At 40.2% G+C, this 20,348-nt stretch overlaps 1 protein-coding gene across 8 annotated transcripts in view; it reads right to left on the reverse strand.

Annotated features, from left to right (window-relative positions):
* The window catches only part of usp37 (ubiquitin specific peptidase 37), a 134,806-nt gene that overhangs the window by 64,095 nt on the left and 50,363 nt on the right, over window positions 1-20,348 (reverse strand). For all 8 annotated transcript variants that reach the window (XM_084688387.1, XM_084688389.1, XM_084688382.1 and 5 more), the window contains 3 exons: window positions 3,952-4,175; window positions 3,690-3,807; window positions 3,519-3,598 (listed from right to left, as the gene is read on the reverse strand). In XM_084688387.1, coding sequence (XP_084544513.1) covers window positions 3,519-3,598; window positions 3,690-3,807; window positions 3,952-4,175 — 422 coding nt within the window. The remainder of the gene's footprint in view (window positions 1-3,518; window positions 3,599-3,689; window positions 3,808-3,951; window positions 4,176-20,348) is intronic.

A 20,348-nucleotide genomic window follows, 5' to 3' on the forward strand; every position in this document is an offset into this window, starting at 1 on the left:
GTACATGCAAGTCTTAGCTAAACGACTTAAATGTATGATGCACTTTTCAATCAGTCCTCCGACACCACAACACGATACTTGCTGAGTATAACAGCGCAACAGGTCAAACACAGGCAGGGATACAGTAGTGCGCTAGTGCTAAATAAGTATTTAGTGGTATTTAGTGGCTCCATGACGCCAGGTAACAAGGGCTCGTGAAACTGCTCACCAAAAGAACGAAGGGGAACCCACTTTTCAGGCAGATTACGACGTTTGTAGGAACTTAGCGAAAAATACCCTAAACTTTCCAAGACTTTTAGCTAGGTTTATAGGTACCTTATAGGAAAAATAACCTTAACTTTCCTAGACTTTTAGCTACGGTACTAATACAGAAGGAACACTGATATCGCTGTCTGACTAGAACGTCGTATCTATGCGTTGTTGCTAACGTGTGCTGACATTGTGCACACCCAATGAATTCAAAATGTGTAAGTCGCACGTGCGCGAGTGTTTGTAAAAAATGTTTGAACTGTCTCAAAAACTGGTCGCAAAACGACCATTTGGTCGCAGTCTGGAGCCCTGCGACCACAAAAAAATCTCTTGCGTGCGACCCAGTCTTTGGGAAACACTGATCTAGCACGTATCGATATCTCCAAAGCAAGTAGTGTTATGCACTGATATCAAACAAAATTCGCTCCTAATGGAGTTTACTTAAAACTGTAGACATGCTGGTCAGAGAAATGCGGGACTGTTGTGCAAATTAGCACTGTAACATTAGCGTACCAAACTAGCAAATTTTAGGAACGTTTCAATTAGGAAAATGGTCGCAAATATATATGTACAGGACTGTGCATACCGCAAAACAAGACTGTCAATTTTTTTCATCAATAAATTAAGCCAAAAATATTACATTTATCAGACTCTCTAGATGATCTGGTCGCCATTGTTGCCTGTTGCGCAGTATTCACATAACCCCAGGTTTCAAGTAAGCTCCCGATCTTACTTGGTTTTAAGTGGTGTATACCCCTTCGTCTTAGCCCTACCGCTAGCTCAAAAAGAGTATTGGGACACCACTCGCTCTCACGGGAACGCGCAAAACTAAGGGGCTAATTTAGCTTTTCCCGGTTGGATTTTGAAAATACTAAAATACGTGGTGATAATACACACATCTACGAAAATCTATTTTTTTGCTTCTTGTGTTAAAATCCAAGTGTGTTCACACTGGGCAGGTTTGGTTCAATAAAAACAAACTTTGATACGATTGCTCTGTTAGCAAATCAGGACTAAATGTAGGCTATAATAAAATGTTGGGGTCTGAACCAAGAGAACCAAACTGCAAATGCTAACATGACAGTCCAACTCCACCAGTGAGTAGTAGCTTAATTAGAAACAAGCATAACGTTTTTGCACCACTTCGTGATGATGTAAACACGCAAGCCACAGTCCAATTTATTGTTCAGGGAGCAATCATTTGAGAGCAGGATAAACAGGAGAGCAAGTAGAGTTCGTAGCTTCTAGCTTAAAAGTTCCAAAATAATACGTTTCGGTCTTTTTGGCAATACTTGGACCGTGGCCTGTCAATAAATAAAGAACAATATATTTTCCTAGGATAACTTGATCTATCAGACCATGAAAATTCTGATGTCCATGTGTGTAAATATATGCTGCGGCGGCATTGCAGGGGGTCCGCGGCGGCATTGCAGGGGGTCCGCGACACAAGCCTATGTTGATTGTTCTATGTTGATGTTCATTGTTTGTTTGTTTTTTATAAATTCGCTTTGATATTTCAACACATGATAATCATTTGTGACATATTCTGCATTACTTTGTCATCTTCCCTCTTCAGTTGTAGCCCCAATTTATGTTGATTGTTATTGATCACCGTAACTTAAAACTCTCTCAACATGTCAGCTACATGTCTGTACATGTAGAAGTCATGAACGTTATATATTGATGTACATATGGTTCTGAGTGCAGTACAACTACAAACTGCAATTTAATTATAATTTAAAAGTTTTCAATACTGAAAATCAACTGTTTTTTTTTTACACAGATTTTTCTAGTATTTTTTTAAATAATTTTTTTAATAGATTTTATTTAATGTTCAGAATCTCACATACACATAATTACATTTTTCAGACTTTTTTAAGTAGATATATCTGGATTTGTTTGAGGTTTTTAAATAAAAGGAACATGGTAAACATAGTAAGAATGGTGGTCCCTGGGACAAAACCAGTTGAAAACCCCTGATATAGAATGTTGATAATGTTGGGCTACCCATTTATATACCAACTGCAGTCTAGCCTGCAACTTGTAACATCCTTTATAATCAGTGTTGGGGGTAACGAGTTACATATTAACGGATTACAGTAACAATATTACTATTATAGGTAACAAAGTAAAGTAATGCATTACACTCAAAATATTGGTAACTACACTTTCCTTTCCTGCGTTACCCAAGCCATTTTTGCCAGTCCGAAAAGTTCTCTTTTAATGGCGCTTGCATGCTTGCCTGTGTGCTTCCTTGTCTGGGCACCGTTGCCACAGAAACCGATTTGAGTGACATAGTGACGTTCGACTTCATGCAGCGCCGGCGGCGCCGACAGCCGGCTGCAGTCGGCTGCCTTGAAGCTGACAATGCCATTGGCTGCTTCAAGTCAGCCGGGCTGCAGGCGGCTGCAGGTGACGCCAGCGCTGCATGAAGTCGAACGCACCTATTGACAATCCAGTATCACATAATTGATACTAGGTTGGCGTAGAAGGAGGGAAGCGGGAAAATGGGTGAGACGGAGAAGGTGGGGGTTCAGCCAGTGGCAATATTCTCATTATTTTAACTTTGTTGCTCGAAAGGACAAAAATATTACAGGCGAGAGGTGTCTTTCAACTGCTGTCAACTCAATGAGATTTTAAAGTGAGGCATATTTCTTTGGTCAGACAGTGTGGACAGGGTGAATGGCTGAGTTTTATATGCCATTTTGTTTTACATGTTTACAATTACAATACACTATGTGGAAAGGCTAAGAGATGCTCTTAATTAAAAATTTAAAAATAAAGTGATGAAAGGGCCATGATGTTTGTCCATGTATCTTTGCGGTAAATGTGGACATTTTGTGGCTTTAAAACATTTTAAAGTAAAGTAACTAGTAGGTGAAGTTACTTTTCAAATGCAGTAACTAGTAAAGTAATCTAGTTACAATTTTTTGAAGTAACTAGTAATTTGTAACTAGTTACTTTTTCTGAGTAACTACCCCAACACTGTTTATAATACATCTAATTTTGCTTGATGATTGAAGGGCTGGACAACAAACGTCCTAATGAAATAATCAACTAACAAGACGGAAATGAATGACAGATTGGCGAATGTTCATTTTCCGACATTGCCTTTAGCTCCGTGCAAGAAGCGCCATCTAGCGATTGTTACTTGTAACGAACAATGTCCCTGTCTGAAGACAGCGGGGCTATAAGTAGGGTGCTTCTAGTGTTAAAATACCTCTATAAGTGCTGAGTCTCAATTAGAGACAAAAATCGGTATTGCATACCTAGGAAGTCGGCTGAATTTGTGTGTCACTGTTGCAGTCTTCCCACTGCACTTTTCACAGGAGTACTCAATTTCCTCCATCTAAAAAAACAAAAACAAACAAATGTAAACCATAATCCTACAGCTTAAGCTAAGTGACATTTTATTGGACTCCCAATGTGGGGATACGCACCCTAAAAAAAAGGTCCAACGAATCCTGGATAGATCTTAGAGGAAGGGTCTTCTTCCTGCGTGGCAGGTCTATAGACAGGTCATTGAACTGCTCTCGTTTGGTGACCACCTCTCCACAACTATAAATAAGCATGGGGCACAGTCAGTGAATGTTATATACTGCAGTTTAAGACTTATATTTATATTGTTTCTTTACATAAATTCTAGTCTTTTACAATAAAATGTGTTTTTGTAAATATACGTTGACCAGGTAAAGAACTCACCCTTTGCAGGTGATGGTGTGCTGCACTTCAAACTCCATGTTGACAATCACAGGGCAGGTGTAGATGCGGGAGGAGTCAGTCTCATCTCTGGATCGTGCTGCAAACTGCTGTGGCTCCTCCCACACAGCAGCAACCGCTGCCGGCTCACTCTTCCAGCTCTTATTGACTTTCTCAACGTCCTCTTTTAGCTGGTCCAGACACTGGCTCAGGAACTCATGAGCGTCCTGGTGGGTGTTCAGGAATTTTATCAGGGTTCCTATACATTTTAACATTCCAGATCAATTCATAAAAAGGTGCCCTTTTGTTATTAAACTGCCAACTCCATCAAATTTTAATTGAATGCAAATTACTAAAATTATTGTGTTGTCAAAAAGATTGCAGATTTTGAGACATATCAATTCTGAATATTTGAAAAAAGGGTTTCAAAACTCATTTTCGGCACTATGGACACTCATACCATCTGCACTTCCTCTTTTCACTCCGATAGCAAGTTCACAGACACCTGTCATGCCCATCTAGCCCTGCCTCCTTTCACTCATTGTCAGTGTAGAGAAATAAAAATGGTATCTTTGCACTCGATAAGGTTCCAGGACCCTGCTTCCTTGCAATTTTTTTCCCCTGCCTTTCAAGGCTGCGATTCACTTTTCTATCAGCAGATGTCACAACGGTTCCCTTGCACAAGTCTGTAATTCAGAAAAGGTTTAGCTAAATAATATTTATATGTCTCGCAAAATATGTATAGTTTAATAGACCGACCCAATAATTATGTGCAAAATGATGAATAAGTTAAGTTATGCAATTCTTGCAAAAATTAAGTGCAATTCTTTTGTCATGACAGCGGGAACAATAATTTGAATGGTAAAAAGCAAATGTTTTTTGTAAACCAGATAAACACACCTAATAAATACATTTAGCATATATTGACACATTATATGAGTATATAGAGTTGTCACGATACAAAAATGTGGACTTTGATACTGATAGTATCATATTACTCAATACTGAAACAAAACAAATGACTTAATCAAAATGTAATAATTGGACAATGCTATAGTCTTACTTTCAATTGGAACTTTTTACAATGTGTAAAAAAATGTAAGCATAAATAAAATGGTTCCCCGGGTGGTTGAACCCCTGAGCTCTATTAGAGACTGTGGTGAAGATTATTTTATGATTAGCATTATGTATAACAAATGTAATGAGGCAGCTATTAACTCTTAAAACTTGTCTCCGTATGCCGGCGCCTTATCCATCAATTGTATATGTTTTTTGTGGAACAGCACGTAACCTACCACCAAAAGCATGATGCCATGCCTACTTTTGAATTTTATATGGCAGCAATTTGAACGCAAAATACTGTTCTTTTGCTTTATGTAACTTAAACATTACATTGGACTCATTGTTATTCTGTGCAGTCAGACATTAATTTGTAAGTTTGTTGCATGTCTGGTTTGTTTACTATGCAATTTAGTGGGGGAGTGGATCCTCATCATGGCTCAAACCTAGCCAACTTTGCAATGGTTAGCTAGCAAACTAGCTCTGACTAAAGCACAAGCTACAGTTTACACTTACCTACAGTTTGGCATTTAATGTTAACCATTATCATATCAACAGATAGCCTGCTCTGTTTCATAAGTTATGAACTATAATACAACAATTACAGTGACCGTCAGGGTGCGTAGAATGCGCATGGGAAAAATGACAACCCAAAGGAATTTTAACCTTACAGATTCTGTTCTTCTGAGAAAATATTCGGGGCTCAAGTCCCAAAAGAAACGCCCCCTGCTCCGCCCATGCCTATACCGATACATTTTTACAGCCTGACTCAATGTTACAGGCATAGCCTACATGAAACCACAAAATACATTCTCAACCAGTATATCATTCATTGTGTTGTCCGTCAATAACTTTTCCCAGGATAACTGGATCTATCAGACCCTTGAATGTTTATGATGTCGTTGTGTGTAAATATATGCTACTGACAGACTTGACCCTTGCTAACCTATAACATCCTTTGCCGTGTCGCTACACTACTTTTGACTGGAGACATCGAAGTGATCATTGTCAGCCGACTATAAAATGTTGATAATGTCAGGCTACACATTCATTCATCCCAATTGCAGTTTGACCTGAAACGCGTGTGACATTCTTAAGCGAATAAATTACATTTTGCTGAATGATTAAAGGGCTAGACAACAAACGCTCTAACAAAATGATTATCGACTAAAGGCCTTTGCACACTGAGCCTGAAATTTGTGTCCGAAATGTTTGCACGTTAAAAGATAATGTTATGTCAATCGTGCTTTACACACTGCCTCCAAAACTTTCGTCCGTCAAAAAAATGGTTGCATCGGGTTCGATTTTCTGCGTTTTTTGCATCCATAGCCAGCATTTTGAGGGTTTTTTTTACAATTCAAAAGCACCGAATGTTGAGGCTGACGATTGCGAAAAAACTTTATAAGAACATTTCGCACTTAGTGTGCAAAGGCCTTAACACGGAAATTAATGACTGATTGACGAAAGCAAGTTTATTTAATGAGCTTGCCTTTGCTCCGTGCTAGAAGAGCCATCAAGTGATCATTACGTGTCAGTAACAACTTCTGTCTGAAGATGCAGGGGTAATTTAACCCCTATCCATGCTTTAAGTAGGGAAAATCGGCTTGGCGCTTCTAATGTTAAAGATGGCAGATGGTTTTGGTTCACAAAGAAAGCAGCAGGAGTGCTGTTTGGAAATACTTTGCATTTGAAGCTAATTAAAAAAGAGAGGATACAAGCATGCTTGAGCAGTGCTAAAGAAAGGTGCTAACAACAAATTTAGCAAAGCACCTTAAAGGCCATCTTGCAGGGGGAGTTTTCTCAACGAATTTGTGCAATTTGCTTGTTGGTAATAAACATTTAAACTGTTATCCATTGTTTTTGATGTTGTTGCGTGTCACAAAACGGAATATAATACGAAAAAGTAATATTATCGAGTTATATTTTTGAAGAAAAAGGGACTTTTAAGTTTGTCAAGTTTAACAAGGAGCTTCAGTTTCTAATATGGCTGACCAAGCTGTTATTTCTGGACCTGTTGCCTCTAAAAATCAAAAGGAAATGTTTGAGTTAGAAAATAAGAAGAAAGAAGCAAAGCAAGTTAGAAAGAATAAATTGGCTGCTTTGACTCGCAAAATGAATAAGATGAGTGAACTCATGTCTGATCCAGCAAACCTGGAGCAAGTACAGGAGAACTTACAGAAATATACAGAGGTGTTGGAGGAGTTTAATGAATTGCACAAACAATATCAAAAGCTTTTGTCAAAGGACGAATGTGTCACAGACACAGGACAGTAGTATGAACCGAAGAGGATTAATATTGAGGAGTTTAAGACAAGGGCTGATGATGGTATTAAATATTGTCCTATAGCAGTTGCACTTCCAACAGAGAAGGAATATGAAATTAGTCCCAAGGACAGCATCTCTTCAGTTAGTAGGGGATCTAAAAGTTCAAAATCAAGTTCATCTTCAGCTCGTCTGGTATCACAAGCTGAGAGCAGCACTTTTAGCCAAGGCTGCTACTATGAAAGAAAGGCATGCTTTAGAAGAAAAAGAACCACTTTTAGCAAAAGACAGAAGAAATTAGAAGGCAAATGAAGGCTTTGAATTTCGAGGCTGAGTTGTCTGCTACAAATGCCAAGCTTGCAGTGTATGCTGGTGCTGAGGAGCAAGTGGCTTCTTCCCCAGCTGATGGCATGAACGCGTACTTTGAGGAAAGGAACCTAAAACTTGTAAACATGGACGCACTGCAACTGGCTCACACAACCAATATGCTTGAAGGATTGTTTGACCAAAAGATAGAACGAAACACGTACATTTGTTTCAAGCAAGCAGCAGACAAGATAAACTGGGTAACCACATAGGACATTGGCTACTCCAGGAAACCCCAGAGGCCGTAGGTCCAGCACAAAGGTCACAGTCTGCATTGAATCTGCAAGCAGATCGTGCAACTCAAGGAGGTAATGCTGTTTTGAAACCTATTAAGGAGAAATCCATTGATCACTCTGACAAAGTTGAGCTCAGTACACAATACAGACCGCTGGCTGACAATCTTGTAATCTTCCAGACAGGTCCTATGCTGCCTGAACAAGAGCAGGTCAGGTCATTACAGGACAATGTAGCTCTCAGTAATCTAATTGCGATCTTGATTAGACAAAATGAAATCACATCTATACTTCTTAGACAGCAGCAATTATCTATATTGTCACCTAAAAGGGTTACCGTCTTTGATGGCAGTATCTTGGAGTTTAGGTCATTTATGAACTCCTTTGATCATGACATTGAGGGTAAAACAGACAGTTGACAAGACAAATCGTTTTAAAATGAACAATATACAAAGGGCCAAGCTAGGAATCTAGTAAAAAGCTGTCAGCATATGGACGGAAATCAGGGTTATCTCAGAGCCAAACGCTTGCTGCATGAACATTTCGGCAATGAGTATATAATTTCCACCGCTTACAATTAGAAAGCTCTTAGTTGGCCTATCCTGAAGCCTGAAGACCCAAAGGCCTTGAATTAGTATGCTCTGTTTCTGAAAGGATGCTGTAATGCCATGACAAAGCTGGATTACATGGATGAACTGAATGTTGCCTCTACCTTGAAAGCCTTAGTCATGAAATTACCCTTTAAGTTTAGGGATAAGTAGAGGATTAAAGCTCAGGAGAAACTGAACGGCAACAGCAAGATTACATTTGCAGATATTGTACAGTTCATTGAGAAACAGGCAAAGATATGCTCCAACCCAGTGTTTGGAGATATCTAAGAGTCAGTTGCAAGTAGGAGTAAAAGTCCCGAGCTAAGCAAGACCATGTTTTGGCCCAAGGTTAATTATGCAGCTAATGTGGCAGCAGTAACTACTCCAGTGACTTCAAACATGGACAGTGATGTCAAATCCCCATGCCTCTGCTGTGACAGTGCTCACTGTCTGGAGCACTGCTCTGACTTTCAAGAAGAAAACACAGGAAAAAGTTGAATCTTTTACAGGAAAAGGCACTCTGTTTTGGATGCTTGCGTAGAAGACACAGAAGCAAAGACTACCATGCAGGGCATCTGTCATGCAACATCTGCAACCAAATGCATCCCAGTGTGCTTCACATCAACTTCCAGGTCAAAGGTGAGACCACAAAGTCAGCAGAGCTACCAGAGAACATCAAAGACGCCCATTGGCATAATGGGGCCGGGAACTCTAAATGTGCACTTTCAATCTTACCTGTTCAAGTGAGGTCTGTGAAAGGCAACAGGATCATTCAAACGTATGCTTTTCTCGATCCGGGCAGTTCAGCAACATTCTGCATGGACAGGCTGGCACAGAAATTGAGCCTGGAAGGGAAACCAACAACTGTTTTGATAAAAACAACAAGAACGGCCTGTCAAGAGGACGTTGGTGTCAGGTCTAGAAGTGAGCGAATTCAAAGGCAACAACTTCTTTCCTTTACCTGAAGTCTTCACTTAAAGGTCTATGCCAGTGACAAAGGACAACATCCAAACACAGGCGGATTTAAGGAAATGGCCTTATATCAGCGAAGTCCAATAACTCCAACTAGACTGGCATTGATTTACTCATTGGCTTGAATGCAGCAAATTTGATGGAACCCTGGCAGGTGATCAACTCACAAAAAGATGGGCCCTATGCTGTAAGAACCCTACTGGGATGGGTAGTCAATGGTCCATTGGGAGGATGCAGTAAAGGTGTGGACAAGGCCAAAGTGACTACTAATAGGATCTCCCTGGTTAACCTGCAAGAACTTCTGGTGAGTCAATACAACTCTGATTTCAATGAGAGTCTATGATGAAAAGACTGAAATGTCAGTAGAAGACAAGAAGTTCTTGAATATTGCCAATGAATCTGTTAAAGTGATAGAGGGTCACTACTGCATTAACTTGCCTTTTAAAGCTGACAAGGTGACAATGCCTAACAACCGTGTGATTGCAGAGCAACGCCTTTTGAATCTGAAAAGTTCAAAAGAGATCTGAACTATCAAAGGGAGTACAGAGAGTTTCTCAGTGATATAATTCATAAGGGCTATGCTGAAATGGTTCCCCCAGCAAAGGTGAACAGAACTGATGGGAAAGTTTGGTATATCCCTCATCATGGAGTATATCACCCATGATGACCCAAAGAAGAAGACCATCAGAGTAGTGTTCGATTGAGGTGCAACATATCAGGGAACATCCCTCAACTGTGAAGTAATTCAAGGCCCAAATCTGACAAACACACTGATAGGAGTGCTGACACGTTTCCGAAAAGAGCCAGTAGCACTGATGGCAGACATACAGGCCATGTTCCATCAGGTCAAAGTGACAGAAAGTGATAAACTTTTTACGCTTCTTTTGGTGGCCACAAGGAAATGTGGATGATGCTCCTACAGAATTTTGAATGACTGTTTGTAACTTTGCACTCAGAAAAACTGCACAGGACAATGCAGACAACTTCCCACCTGAGGTAACAAAGACAATAATTGAGAACTTTTATGTGGATGATTGCTTAAAATCTGTGCCCACAGAAGAAGCAGTAAAGCTGATCTCAAACCTCACCAGTCTGTCACCAAGGAGGATTTCATTTATCAAAGTGGGTAAGCAACAGTAGTCGTCCTTGCTACTGTTCCACAGGAGGACAGAGCCAAAGAGGTAAAGGAATTGGACATGAGCAAGGATCAATTGCCCATGGAGAGAGCCGTAGGACTTCAATGGTTTGTGCAAAGTGACTCCTTTAAGTTCAACATCACAATCAGTGAACGTGCACTTACCAGAAGGGGCACCCCGCCCATGGTAAGCTCAATTTACGATCCCTTAGGCTTTCTGTGTCCACTTACTTTGCCAGCTAAATTGTTGTTGCAGGATCTATGCCGACAGAACTTTGGATGGGACGTGACCATTCCCCACACTCCAGCTGAGCAGTGGACAAATTGGAACAGTAAGCTGTCACTGCATGAAGGCTTTGAGGTACCATGCTGTTTCAAGCCACATCATTTTGGTGCACAGCCAGATCCACCATTTCTCTGATGCTAGTGAGCTAGGCTATGGAACAGCTAGCTACCTCAGAATGACTTAACGCAAAAGTAAAGGTCCATATAGCATTTTAGATTTTTGGACAGAATGCTCAAAGCAGTGGCCTGATCTTTAACCACAGACTCGTGCACCAATGCCATCAGACGTTTTTTGTGTCAAGGAGGCCAAGCACAACACATGAGATCGGATCATGGCACTAACCTTGTAGGTGCAGAAAGAGAGCTGAGAGAAGCCCTTCGAGCCATAGAACACAGAAAGATCGAACAAACTCTTGAGGAAGGAGGGGTTTCAGTGGAGCTTCAATCCCCCCACTGCCTCTCACCATGGTGGGCCTCTGGGAACGCCTCATCCGAATGGTAAGGCATGTCCTATGTTCAGTACTGAAGCAGCAAACTTTAGACGATGAAGGCCTAACCACTGTTTTTTGTGAAGTTGAGGAAATTCTCAACAGCCGGCCTATAACAAAAGTATCTGATGACCCACAAGATTTAGAAGCCCTAACTCCTAATCATATACTTCTGTACAGAACTAACCCACTTCTGCCCCCTGGAGTCTTTTCAAGTTCTGACCTTTACCACAGAAGAAGCTGGAGACAGGTCCAGTACATAGCCAAGCTATTCTGGAAGAGATGGCTGCTAGAATACCTCCCTCTCCTCCAGGAAAGACAAAAGTGGTCAAAAACCAGAAGAAACTTTGTCCCAGGCGACATTGTACTGATAGCATATAACAACACTTTTCGCAGCTCCTGGCTAGTAGGAAGAGTCTTAGAAGCCAAGCATGATGCCAGAGGCCATGTCCATGTGGTGAAGCTGCAAACCAGGACGAGTACTGGAGAGGCCAGGGTCCAAAATCTGCTTATTGCTCATGGGTGATGACTGTAAGGTAAAATCATGAACCCCGAAAGTTCAAGATAAGTGAAATTATTCACTTTTGTGACGTAGAATTTGATATCACATTGTTGTAATGATGAAGATATGTTATGATTAATGATTCATCTGATTTAAAATGAAACTTTGATCCATATTTTTTGTATATTCTATATTACTGGAACCCATATGTTAAGCTGTTGATTGATTATTATTAATACTACAAACCGGTAGAAAATGTTAAGCCCAAAGTGTAAAGATCTGGATATTAGGGGCTGAGGAATGCGGGAAAAAAACACTTGAAGATATGCATCTACTTTCACAGGCACGAGGCCCCCAACTATAAATCAAGTGGCACGTTTGAGACCCTGAGACACACTCATATCTGTAACTGCAGAGTTCAGGGATAGTACCATTAGCTGTAAATTGGGAGAATTGTCATTGGGCCAATGGCACTAGTCGTAAATTGGGAGAATTGACGTTGTATTAGGAAAACACCTGTCATCTGAAACCCCAGGACAAGGGACCAATAATGTAAGGGTGCATAATGTATCTATGACCTACTGTACTGTACCAATAACAAACTAGAGAGAGTACAATTTATTGGGAAATTGTAGGGTGCGCTTGCTTGCGTCGGTTGCAGGTGGGTCCGTTTTCCCTTCTAGTGATATTTTCAAGCATTTAGCCTACTCATATTGCATAATTCATTAAGAACACCCTTTGAAACAAGGAACCCCAAGGAACGGCTTGAGTCAGGGGCGGAGGCGAGGTTGCCGTAACCAACAAGAAAAGAGAATCCTTTGACCGCCATTGTTGTAAGTTTTTACTATTCAGATTTCAGCTAAACAGTACATGTAAATCAGCATCTGAATTAAAATGTGACGAGAAATGGGCAGTGTAGTTGCTGAAAATGTGCTTATTTTATTGATGAAACGGCTCATTTGTAAATATGCTCCGACTTTTCAATAAGCTAGCTAGCATCGCAGTGCAGCGCTATCTATTGTTCTGGCTGTAAATTGCTTTCAGCACGCTGAGTTGTCGGAGTAGTATAAATTCAACCAATCCGTCCGACTCCGTGCGGCCTTTAGGCTTCAAATCAGCTGATTTCGCTAAGCAACAGAGTACGCTGGGGTTGAAAAGTTACCGGACAACTGGCGGAGTGCTACGAAAGACGTGAATCCGAGGCAAAAAGGCCACTTCCCTTGACAGCGGTCAAATATGCAAAGCAACGGTCAAATATGAGAAAAGTGTTCATCGCAGAACGTTGGGAAGCCCCATTCAAGTGAATGGAGCATTCTACAGCATTAAGAACAGCCGTGTAATAAGACATAAAAGTTTAGCCATAGCTGTAGTATTGAAGACAGTACTGTAGCCTATTACTACACACTGCCAGTGGGCGAGCTGAGTCTGTGACTCTGAGGCTAACGTCAAAACAAGACCCGGTCTCACTCAAATTCCAGGTTTTACACAAATAACAAAAATATGCTGACCCGCTGGCTGTCTTCGCGATCGCTATATCTTTAAAACAGTGCTCTCCTTTTGGATGTAGAATTGACCCTGCTACGAAATTAAGAAAATACTCATCAGACGCAGACCAACAACACTGTTGTTGCTGCCGCAATCGTCAATGGAGGCTGACTGGGCTCTCACGTAGCAAACAAATCAACGTTTTTACAGCAACCTACATTAAAATCTCACCACCTGGCTGTCTTCACAATAGTTATATCGTCGTAACATTTCCCTCTCAGTTTTTTTGTGACTAGGCGGTCTCACGGGCGACCCACATTCGCTCAAATTACAAAGACTTTCACAACCTAAATCTAAAATTTGAGATTGCAGTTCCACTCGAAATCGCTTTCACAACAAAGCCAAATGGTTGGGATTTTTTGGGGGTGGTGTTTTTCACTCCTAATCCAAACTCCAATTTGCGTGCTAGAACGTCTATCACGTTGTATCCATGCGTCGTTGCTAACGTGTGTTGACGTGGTGACGTAGCTAGCACAGATTACCCTTCGTCGACTAAAGGCACTTTTGTCGCCACAAAAAACGTTGTAACCTCAAACTGTGCAACGGAACGTAAATCCCAATCCAAGCAACGCAATCAAGACCAAAAAGAACATTTTGACACAGGCGTTGTCTATGTAGTCCAAATATTGACTGAGCCTTGGGGGCGCGAAAATAAACAATAATAAAAAATAAATATATATGAGAGAGAACAATGGTTTGTGCTTGCACAAAAATGACACAAATAGCGAGAAAATACAGTATATAAGGGCCTGTCCGGAGAGAAACGGGCAGTCAGCTCTTGGGAGCTTACTCCCTTGGATACATTTTTTACTGTGTTGGAATAAACATTTGCTTCAGAATCTGAGTTCCAGTGTGTCTGTTTTGGACGTAGTTTATTTTTCAACTTTGGGACTTAGCCTCATTTATGACTTGTTGGGACTTAAAATAATTTTCAGCGTTTGGACTTAGCCTGATTTTTGACTGGTCAACACTTTCAACCTTTGGACTCAATTTACAACCTTTGGACTTTTTGACTTGTCCGGACTTCTTCACTTCGAGACTTTGATTTATTTCACTATTCAAGGGAACTTATAAAATTATCGACAACATTTGAGTAAACATTTTGAGATCATTATAAGATTGCCTAATGATTGAAAATACCTAAACTGCGAACAGAAATGGCTCCTTTGTAATGTAAATAATTGTCTTTGCCTATAAAAACAGGGGCCAGTATGTAGGAGCCAAATTAACCTTTATGTGGATTCTTATGTTATCTCTCTTTATTAGTATGTGCAAGTGTGTGTGTGTGTGTGTGTGTAAGAATGGGTGAGTGACACTCTGGCCGTAGGTGTTTTTACCCCTAAAACACCCCATAATGCTTTTTTATCAACTGGTGTAGCAAACTGGCCATCTTGCTTAGTTCCAGCTGGAGCACACTCACTTACAACAGAGGATGTACTTCCTACGGCAGCTGAAGAAATTCAACCTGCCAAAGACAATGATGGTGCACTACTACACAGCCATCATTGAGTCCATCCTCACCTCTTCTATCACCATCTGGTACACTGCTGTCACTGCCAAGGACAAGAGCAGACTGCATCGTATCATCCGCACTGCTGAGAAGGTGATCGGCTGCAATCTGCCTTCCCTCGAGGATCTGCACACCTCGAGGTCCCTGAGGCGAGCGAGGAAGATTGTGGCCGACCCCTCCCACCCTGGACACTCCCTGTTTCAGCTACTCTCCTCCGGCAGAAGGCTGCGGTCCATCAAGACCAAAACCTCACGCCACAAGAACAGTTTCTTCCCATCCGCTGTTGGCCACTTTAACAAAGCCAAGGATTCACACTGACTTTAAATCACAATCTGCACAATGACACCCTGCACATTGGAATTTGCCCTATAGTATCCTTCTCTTAGCACTATCTGTATTTTTAGGTTAGTTTATAAATTATGGCTACTTATATTTTATATCTAGTGTGTTTGCTGCAAGCAAAAACACTATTGTTATTCTGCACACTTATTATTGTGAGAATGCTGTTAAGGACGCTATTGTTTTCCTGTTTCTCTTTATTGTGAGAATGCTGTTAATGCTGCATTCTCACTATTGCTTTTCAACTTCTCAGTTCTTCCGTCGTTTTTTGGCCTTTAACTAGTCCTGCATACTTTCACCGATTCCCACAATTTTTGTATCAAAACGTTCAGCTCCTTCAGGAGATGATGGCTATGACTTCTGGTATCTCACTTTTATACTTTTTAAAGAATTAAGGTTTTTGTGCAAATTAAATTTAGCTCCTTGATTTTTATGATTGAGCAGAGTGGCACACTCTGCTGGCTGCTCTTTTTCTGATATTCAACTAAATTGTCAAACATATTCCTCTGACGTTCATATAGTTTAACTTACAGAAACAAGTTATACCTTAAAATGTAGGAAAACTTGTCCTCTTTCAGCCAATGTAACTACTAAAGAGCTCACATTTACAGATTTTCAGCTTTGAGCCTTGAAGCGAGAGCAGCCTTTCAAATTCTCTCACTAACTTCAATGGAGAGGTGGGTAAAATTTGTCAGAGAATTTCGAAAGTAGACGTGTTTTTAAACTGCCTGTAGAGCCATATTTCTGACCGCACAGACATATAAAGGACATGTCTGGTTTCGGGAGAGTCTTGGGTCTCGGAAAATATCCTAATTTTTTGGATTGGACGTATAGGTTTGCGTCTAGGTTAACTTGTTTGAGGTGTGGATGCTAGGTAAATGTTGGTTATTCTCTGCCCTCAGCGTGTTAGCAATCATAGCTGCACCATCACCGTGGCAACCAAACAAACAAGCACCATGAAAGCAGAATTGACCGTTCCCGAAACTCCTCCCTAGAACGGCCCTCGTCCAATTGTACCTTAGCAACCGCTACTAAGAGAAGAAGGTCCGTCAAGCTTTGACTCAGAAGCAACATGGTTAAACGGTGTGCCTATGGGACGTGTCGATCTGACACTAGATATCCCAAAAGCTTAGAGGGAGGTGTGGTATTTTTTCCATTTACAAAGTCGAAGACTCAAGAGGGAAGGTGCCGGCGGTGGATAAAACAGTGTGGGAGACCCCACTCCCAACTTAATTTAGAGAACATCACCAAACATATACAGTAGCATGTCTGCTCCAAGGTAGCTAGCTAGCGTTAAGCTGATAGCGAACAATATCTAAGATGTTAGTCGAGAGAACATCCCAATTCCCAAACAGTTATGGTTAATGTAAACTAGTATTATTACCACTACTAGTGCATAACTAGTGAGTCCAACAAATTAGTTAATGTTAAAATCAAAATGTTAATGTCTGTAAAATTGCAAGCTGAGCAAGCCAACGAACGCCAGCAAGTTGCTAAGAGCTTAAAATAATGTATCAATGTTGAACAAAACGTCAATCCATTAAAACAAAACATTATAAACTTATTTTATTTTGATCTTCATAGAATTTTGTGAGTGGGCGATCTATTCCTGAGTATCCCAACCCTGTTCAAGTGCTGTTCAAGTGCCTGGCCAGACAAGGCTACTTGAGACCTGTATGCTTTGCTTTGGCTTCGATTTTTGTTGTTTCCCCTTCGTTGCTCATTTTAATATTTTGAATATATCCTTCCACTGCATATTGCAGTCCCTTCTGCCTGGATCTGGAAGATATCGCAAAGGTATCACTCAAAAAATCCTCACTCACACTGACAGCTGTAGCGCTTATCCCCGTACTCGCCATGGCTTTGGGTTGACAGTTCCGGGAATTGTGTCGGACGTAGCAACAATAACTAAGGGGGCGTGGCCTGGGGAACGGTCAATTGGGTAACATTTTGGAAACTGCAGGTAGAGTCGTATTTCTGACCGCAGAGACATATAAAGGACATCTCTGGTTTCATTTTTTGGATTGGACGTATAGGTTAACTTGTTTGAGGTGTGGATGCTAGCTAAATGTGTCATTCTCTCTGCCCAGTTCGTTAGCGTGTACAGCTGCTCCATTGCCGTGGCAACCAAACAGACACCATGAAAGCAGAATTGGGTAACGTTTTGGAAACTGCAAAAAGAGTTATATTTCTGACCGCACAGACACAAAGGATATCAATGGTTTCGGCAGAGTCTTGGGTCTCGGAAATTATCCTTATTTTTTGGATTGGACGTGTAGTTTTGCGTTTAGGTTAACTTGTTTGAGGTGTGGATTCTAGCTACATTTCTCACAATCGAGCTAGCACGATGGCTCTCCATAACTAAAAACGGTTCGACTTTTTTTTCCACAATTGACCAAACTGGCCAAACAAGGTATGTACTTTGAGCTTAAAGTGTACATAATCTAGCTAGATCGTTTTTATTTTAGCAAGTTTTACAGAAATCTGAAGAAAAAAAAATCGAGGCTTGACTGTCATAGCTGACCGTCACGAACAGCCAAAACAGGTCTGGGGTAGGTGTTTGCTGCAGCTGGCGTTAATCCTACGAACAAACGCTTTGTAACTGGAAAGTTTTTACTTTTACCACAGATGTAAAGTATCTTGTCTTTGAAGTAGTAGATCTACTTATGTAGGACATTTTTCATTGCATCTTCTCTAGCTTCACGCCTTCGGTTATTATTCAAGCCTACGGTGTTAATACATACCACTTTGATACACTTGCAAGAAATGATCCGCTGGTTAGATGTAGCATGATCTTGTTATTTACTATTAAAAAACTCACCAGGGACAACGACAACATCGGCAACCATGCACTATGAATTATTATTTTGATGTCATCTTAAATTAAGTGTCTGAACAGGACTGGGTGTGCAGGCACGCATGATTAGTTTCTCCTCCGTTTTGAGATTGTATTTTAGAAATGTTGCCAGTCTGTTGCCAATGACCAGCGGTTGCTACATTTTTCCAGCAAGTTCAAGTCGTTCCAGTGTTGTCCTTTTACCTTCAAATTCGTTCACCCAGACTTCAGCAACTGGTTTTCTGCTAAATTTTCACCTTTTCCTGCAGCTCATCTTTCTGAAATTTTCCCTTTTTTGTTTAGCATTTTTCTTATTTTCTTCTGTTTTCTGCCTTCATCTCGCTGCAGGTCCTTTCTGACATACATTTCATGTATTTTGAAACTCCAGGAAATATTTTTTTGCTAAATGTTCACATTTTTATGCATTGTTTCTCTTCTTTCTGATTTTTGTTCACTTTTTTGAGCATTTTTCTTCTCTTTTCTGTAGTTTTATGCCTTCGTCCAGCTCAAGCCCCTATTTAAATACCTTTCAGTCGCTTTGAAGATTCAGCTTATAACTCTGAACATTTTCACACTTTCACTTTTTTAGCATGGTCAGCTATCCCCATACAGGTTTTCAGCATTCTCACTGCTGTTTCGCAGGAACAGCCTTTTCTAGTTATTATTAATTTTCCTCCCACTTTTTTCCGTCGCCTACTCCTTTCACACTGTTTAAGGTAGAAACACCGTTCAAACTTCACTTGATAAAGTCTGAACTGCTTTAGTGTGCTATTACTTTTCTCGCAGATACGTTTTTAAGTTATTAAAGTTTAAAGTGCTTAAAAAAAATGAATGGGTTTCAATGATTCAGAATTTTCAAGTCAAATTCAATTGTGACATCATGCACTGACAGAACTGTTTCTCACGAGTAAATTTTTTACACCATTATACACTTTCTAGGCTGAATATGCAGACTTTTTCAAATAATATACCTGAAATGTTGATACCATTTTGAAGAAAAGATGTAGGGCTTTCTAATGATATAAATATTTATGTGATTATGTTAGGCAAATCATCCTTTATCAAGACGATTTCACGGAGCCATTCTGACAAATCTTCCCTGTCGTTAATACTTAAGAAAACGTCATTTTTAACCACTTTCAATTCAAGATGGAGGACCTGTTAGAGTGTAATGTGCGTAATTTTGTCATGAATTCAGAACAGAAGACAGATTTCAGATAGACTATTCTGTTTAAAAGTTGTGACCACTGAAGTGATGAGTGGGATAATGTAATTTCAAGCTAGCGCGATGGCTCTCCATAACTAAAAACAGTTCCACTTTTTTTCCACAATCGACCAAATTGGCCAAACAAGGTATGTACATTAACCTTAAAGTGTAAATAAATCTAGCTAGATCATGATTATTTAAGCAAGTTTCACAGAAATCTGAAAAAATTGAGGCTCAACACTGTTATAGCTGACCGTCACAAACAGCCAAATCGGGGTTCACAAAAGGCTTACAGCTGCTGGCTATATTACAAACAAATGCTTCGTAACTGAAAAGTTTTTACTTTTAATTCACGATATTGAACACGGATGTTAAGAAACTTGTCTTTACTCTAAGTATCTTCTGTTTTCAATTTGAAGCAGTAAATCTAATACAGTAGGAATTCTCCCACGACATCCGCTCGACCTGCTTTGACTGATATGTTTTCTCAGTCACACATAAGACAAGCTAATTTTCAAGCACTTTCAATACAAGATACAGGCCATGTTAGAGTTGATAAATATATACATAATTGTGTGGGCAATGTAGAACAGCAGACAGATTTGAAATATGATCTTTTGTTATAAAGTTATGGCCATTCTAGTGACGAGTGCTTAGAAGGCTAGCTACGACTGTCATCATAGCTGCCATAGAACGTCGAAACTAGCTCTGTCTATCTTTCGTTACCTACAAACAAATGCTTCGTAACAGTATTTACTTTTTATCGGCGATAATGACAACAGAGGTTAAGGAACTTGTCTTCAATCAAAAGGACTCAGTGTTGACTGGGGTTGCACAGGGTAATGGGGGTGACTGTCTTAAGAGCATTGAGCTGTAACATAACGCTTTAACATTTATGAAATTAAATAAGATACCCTTTTCATTTCACTCTTTTTTCTCCATTTTCAACAGTAAGAAAATATCGCAATGCATACCAATGACAGATATACTTTTAACACAGTCTCACCATTTTGGTTTCAAAGCAACACTTTTTTTCACCTTCATACTACTGACATACTTCTGTCTGCTATG

Source organism: Hypomesus nipponensis, chromosome 23 (genome assembly GCF_054491055.1).
Source record: "Hypomesus nipponensis isolate SF chromosome 23, ASM5449105v1, whole genome shotgun sequence".
Taxonomy (NCBI): Eukaryota; Metazoa; Chordata; class Actinopteri; order Osmeriformes; family Osmeridae; genus Hypomesus; species Hypomesus nipponensis.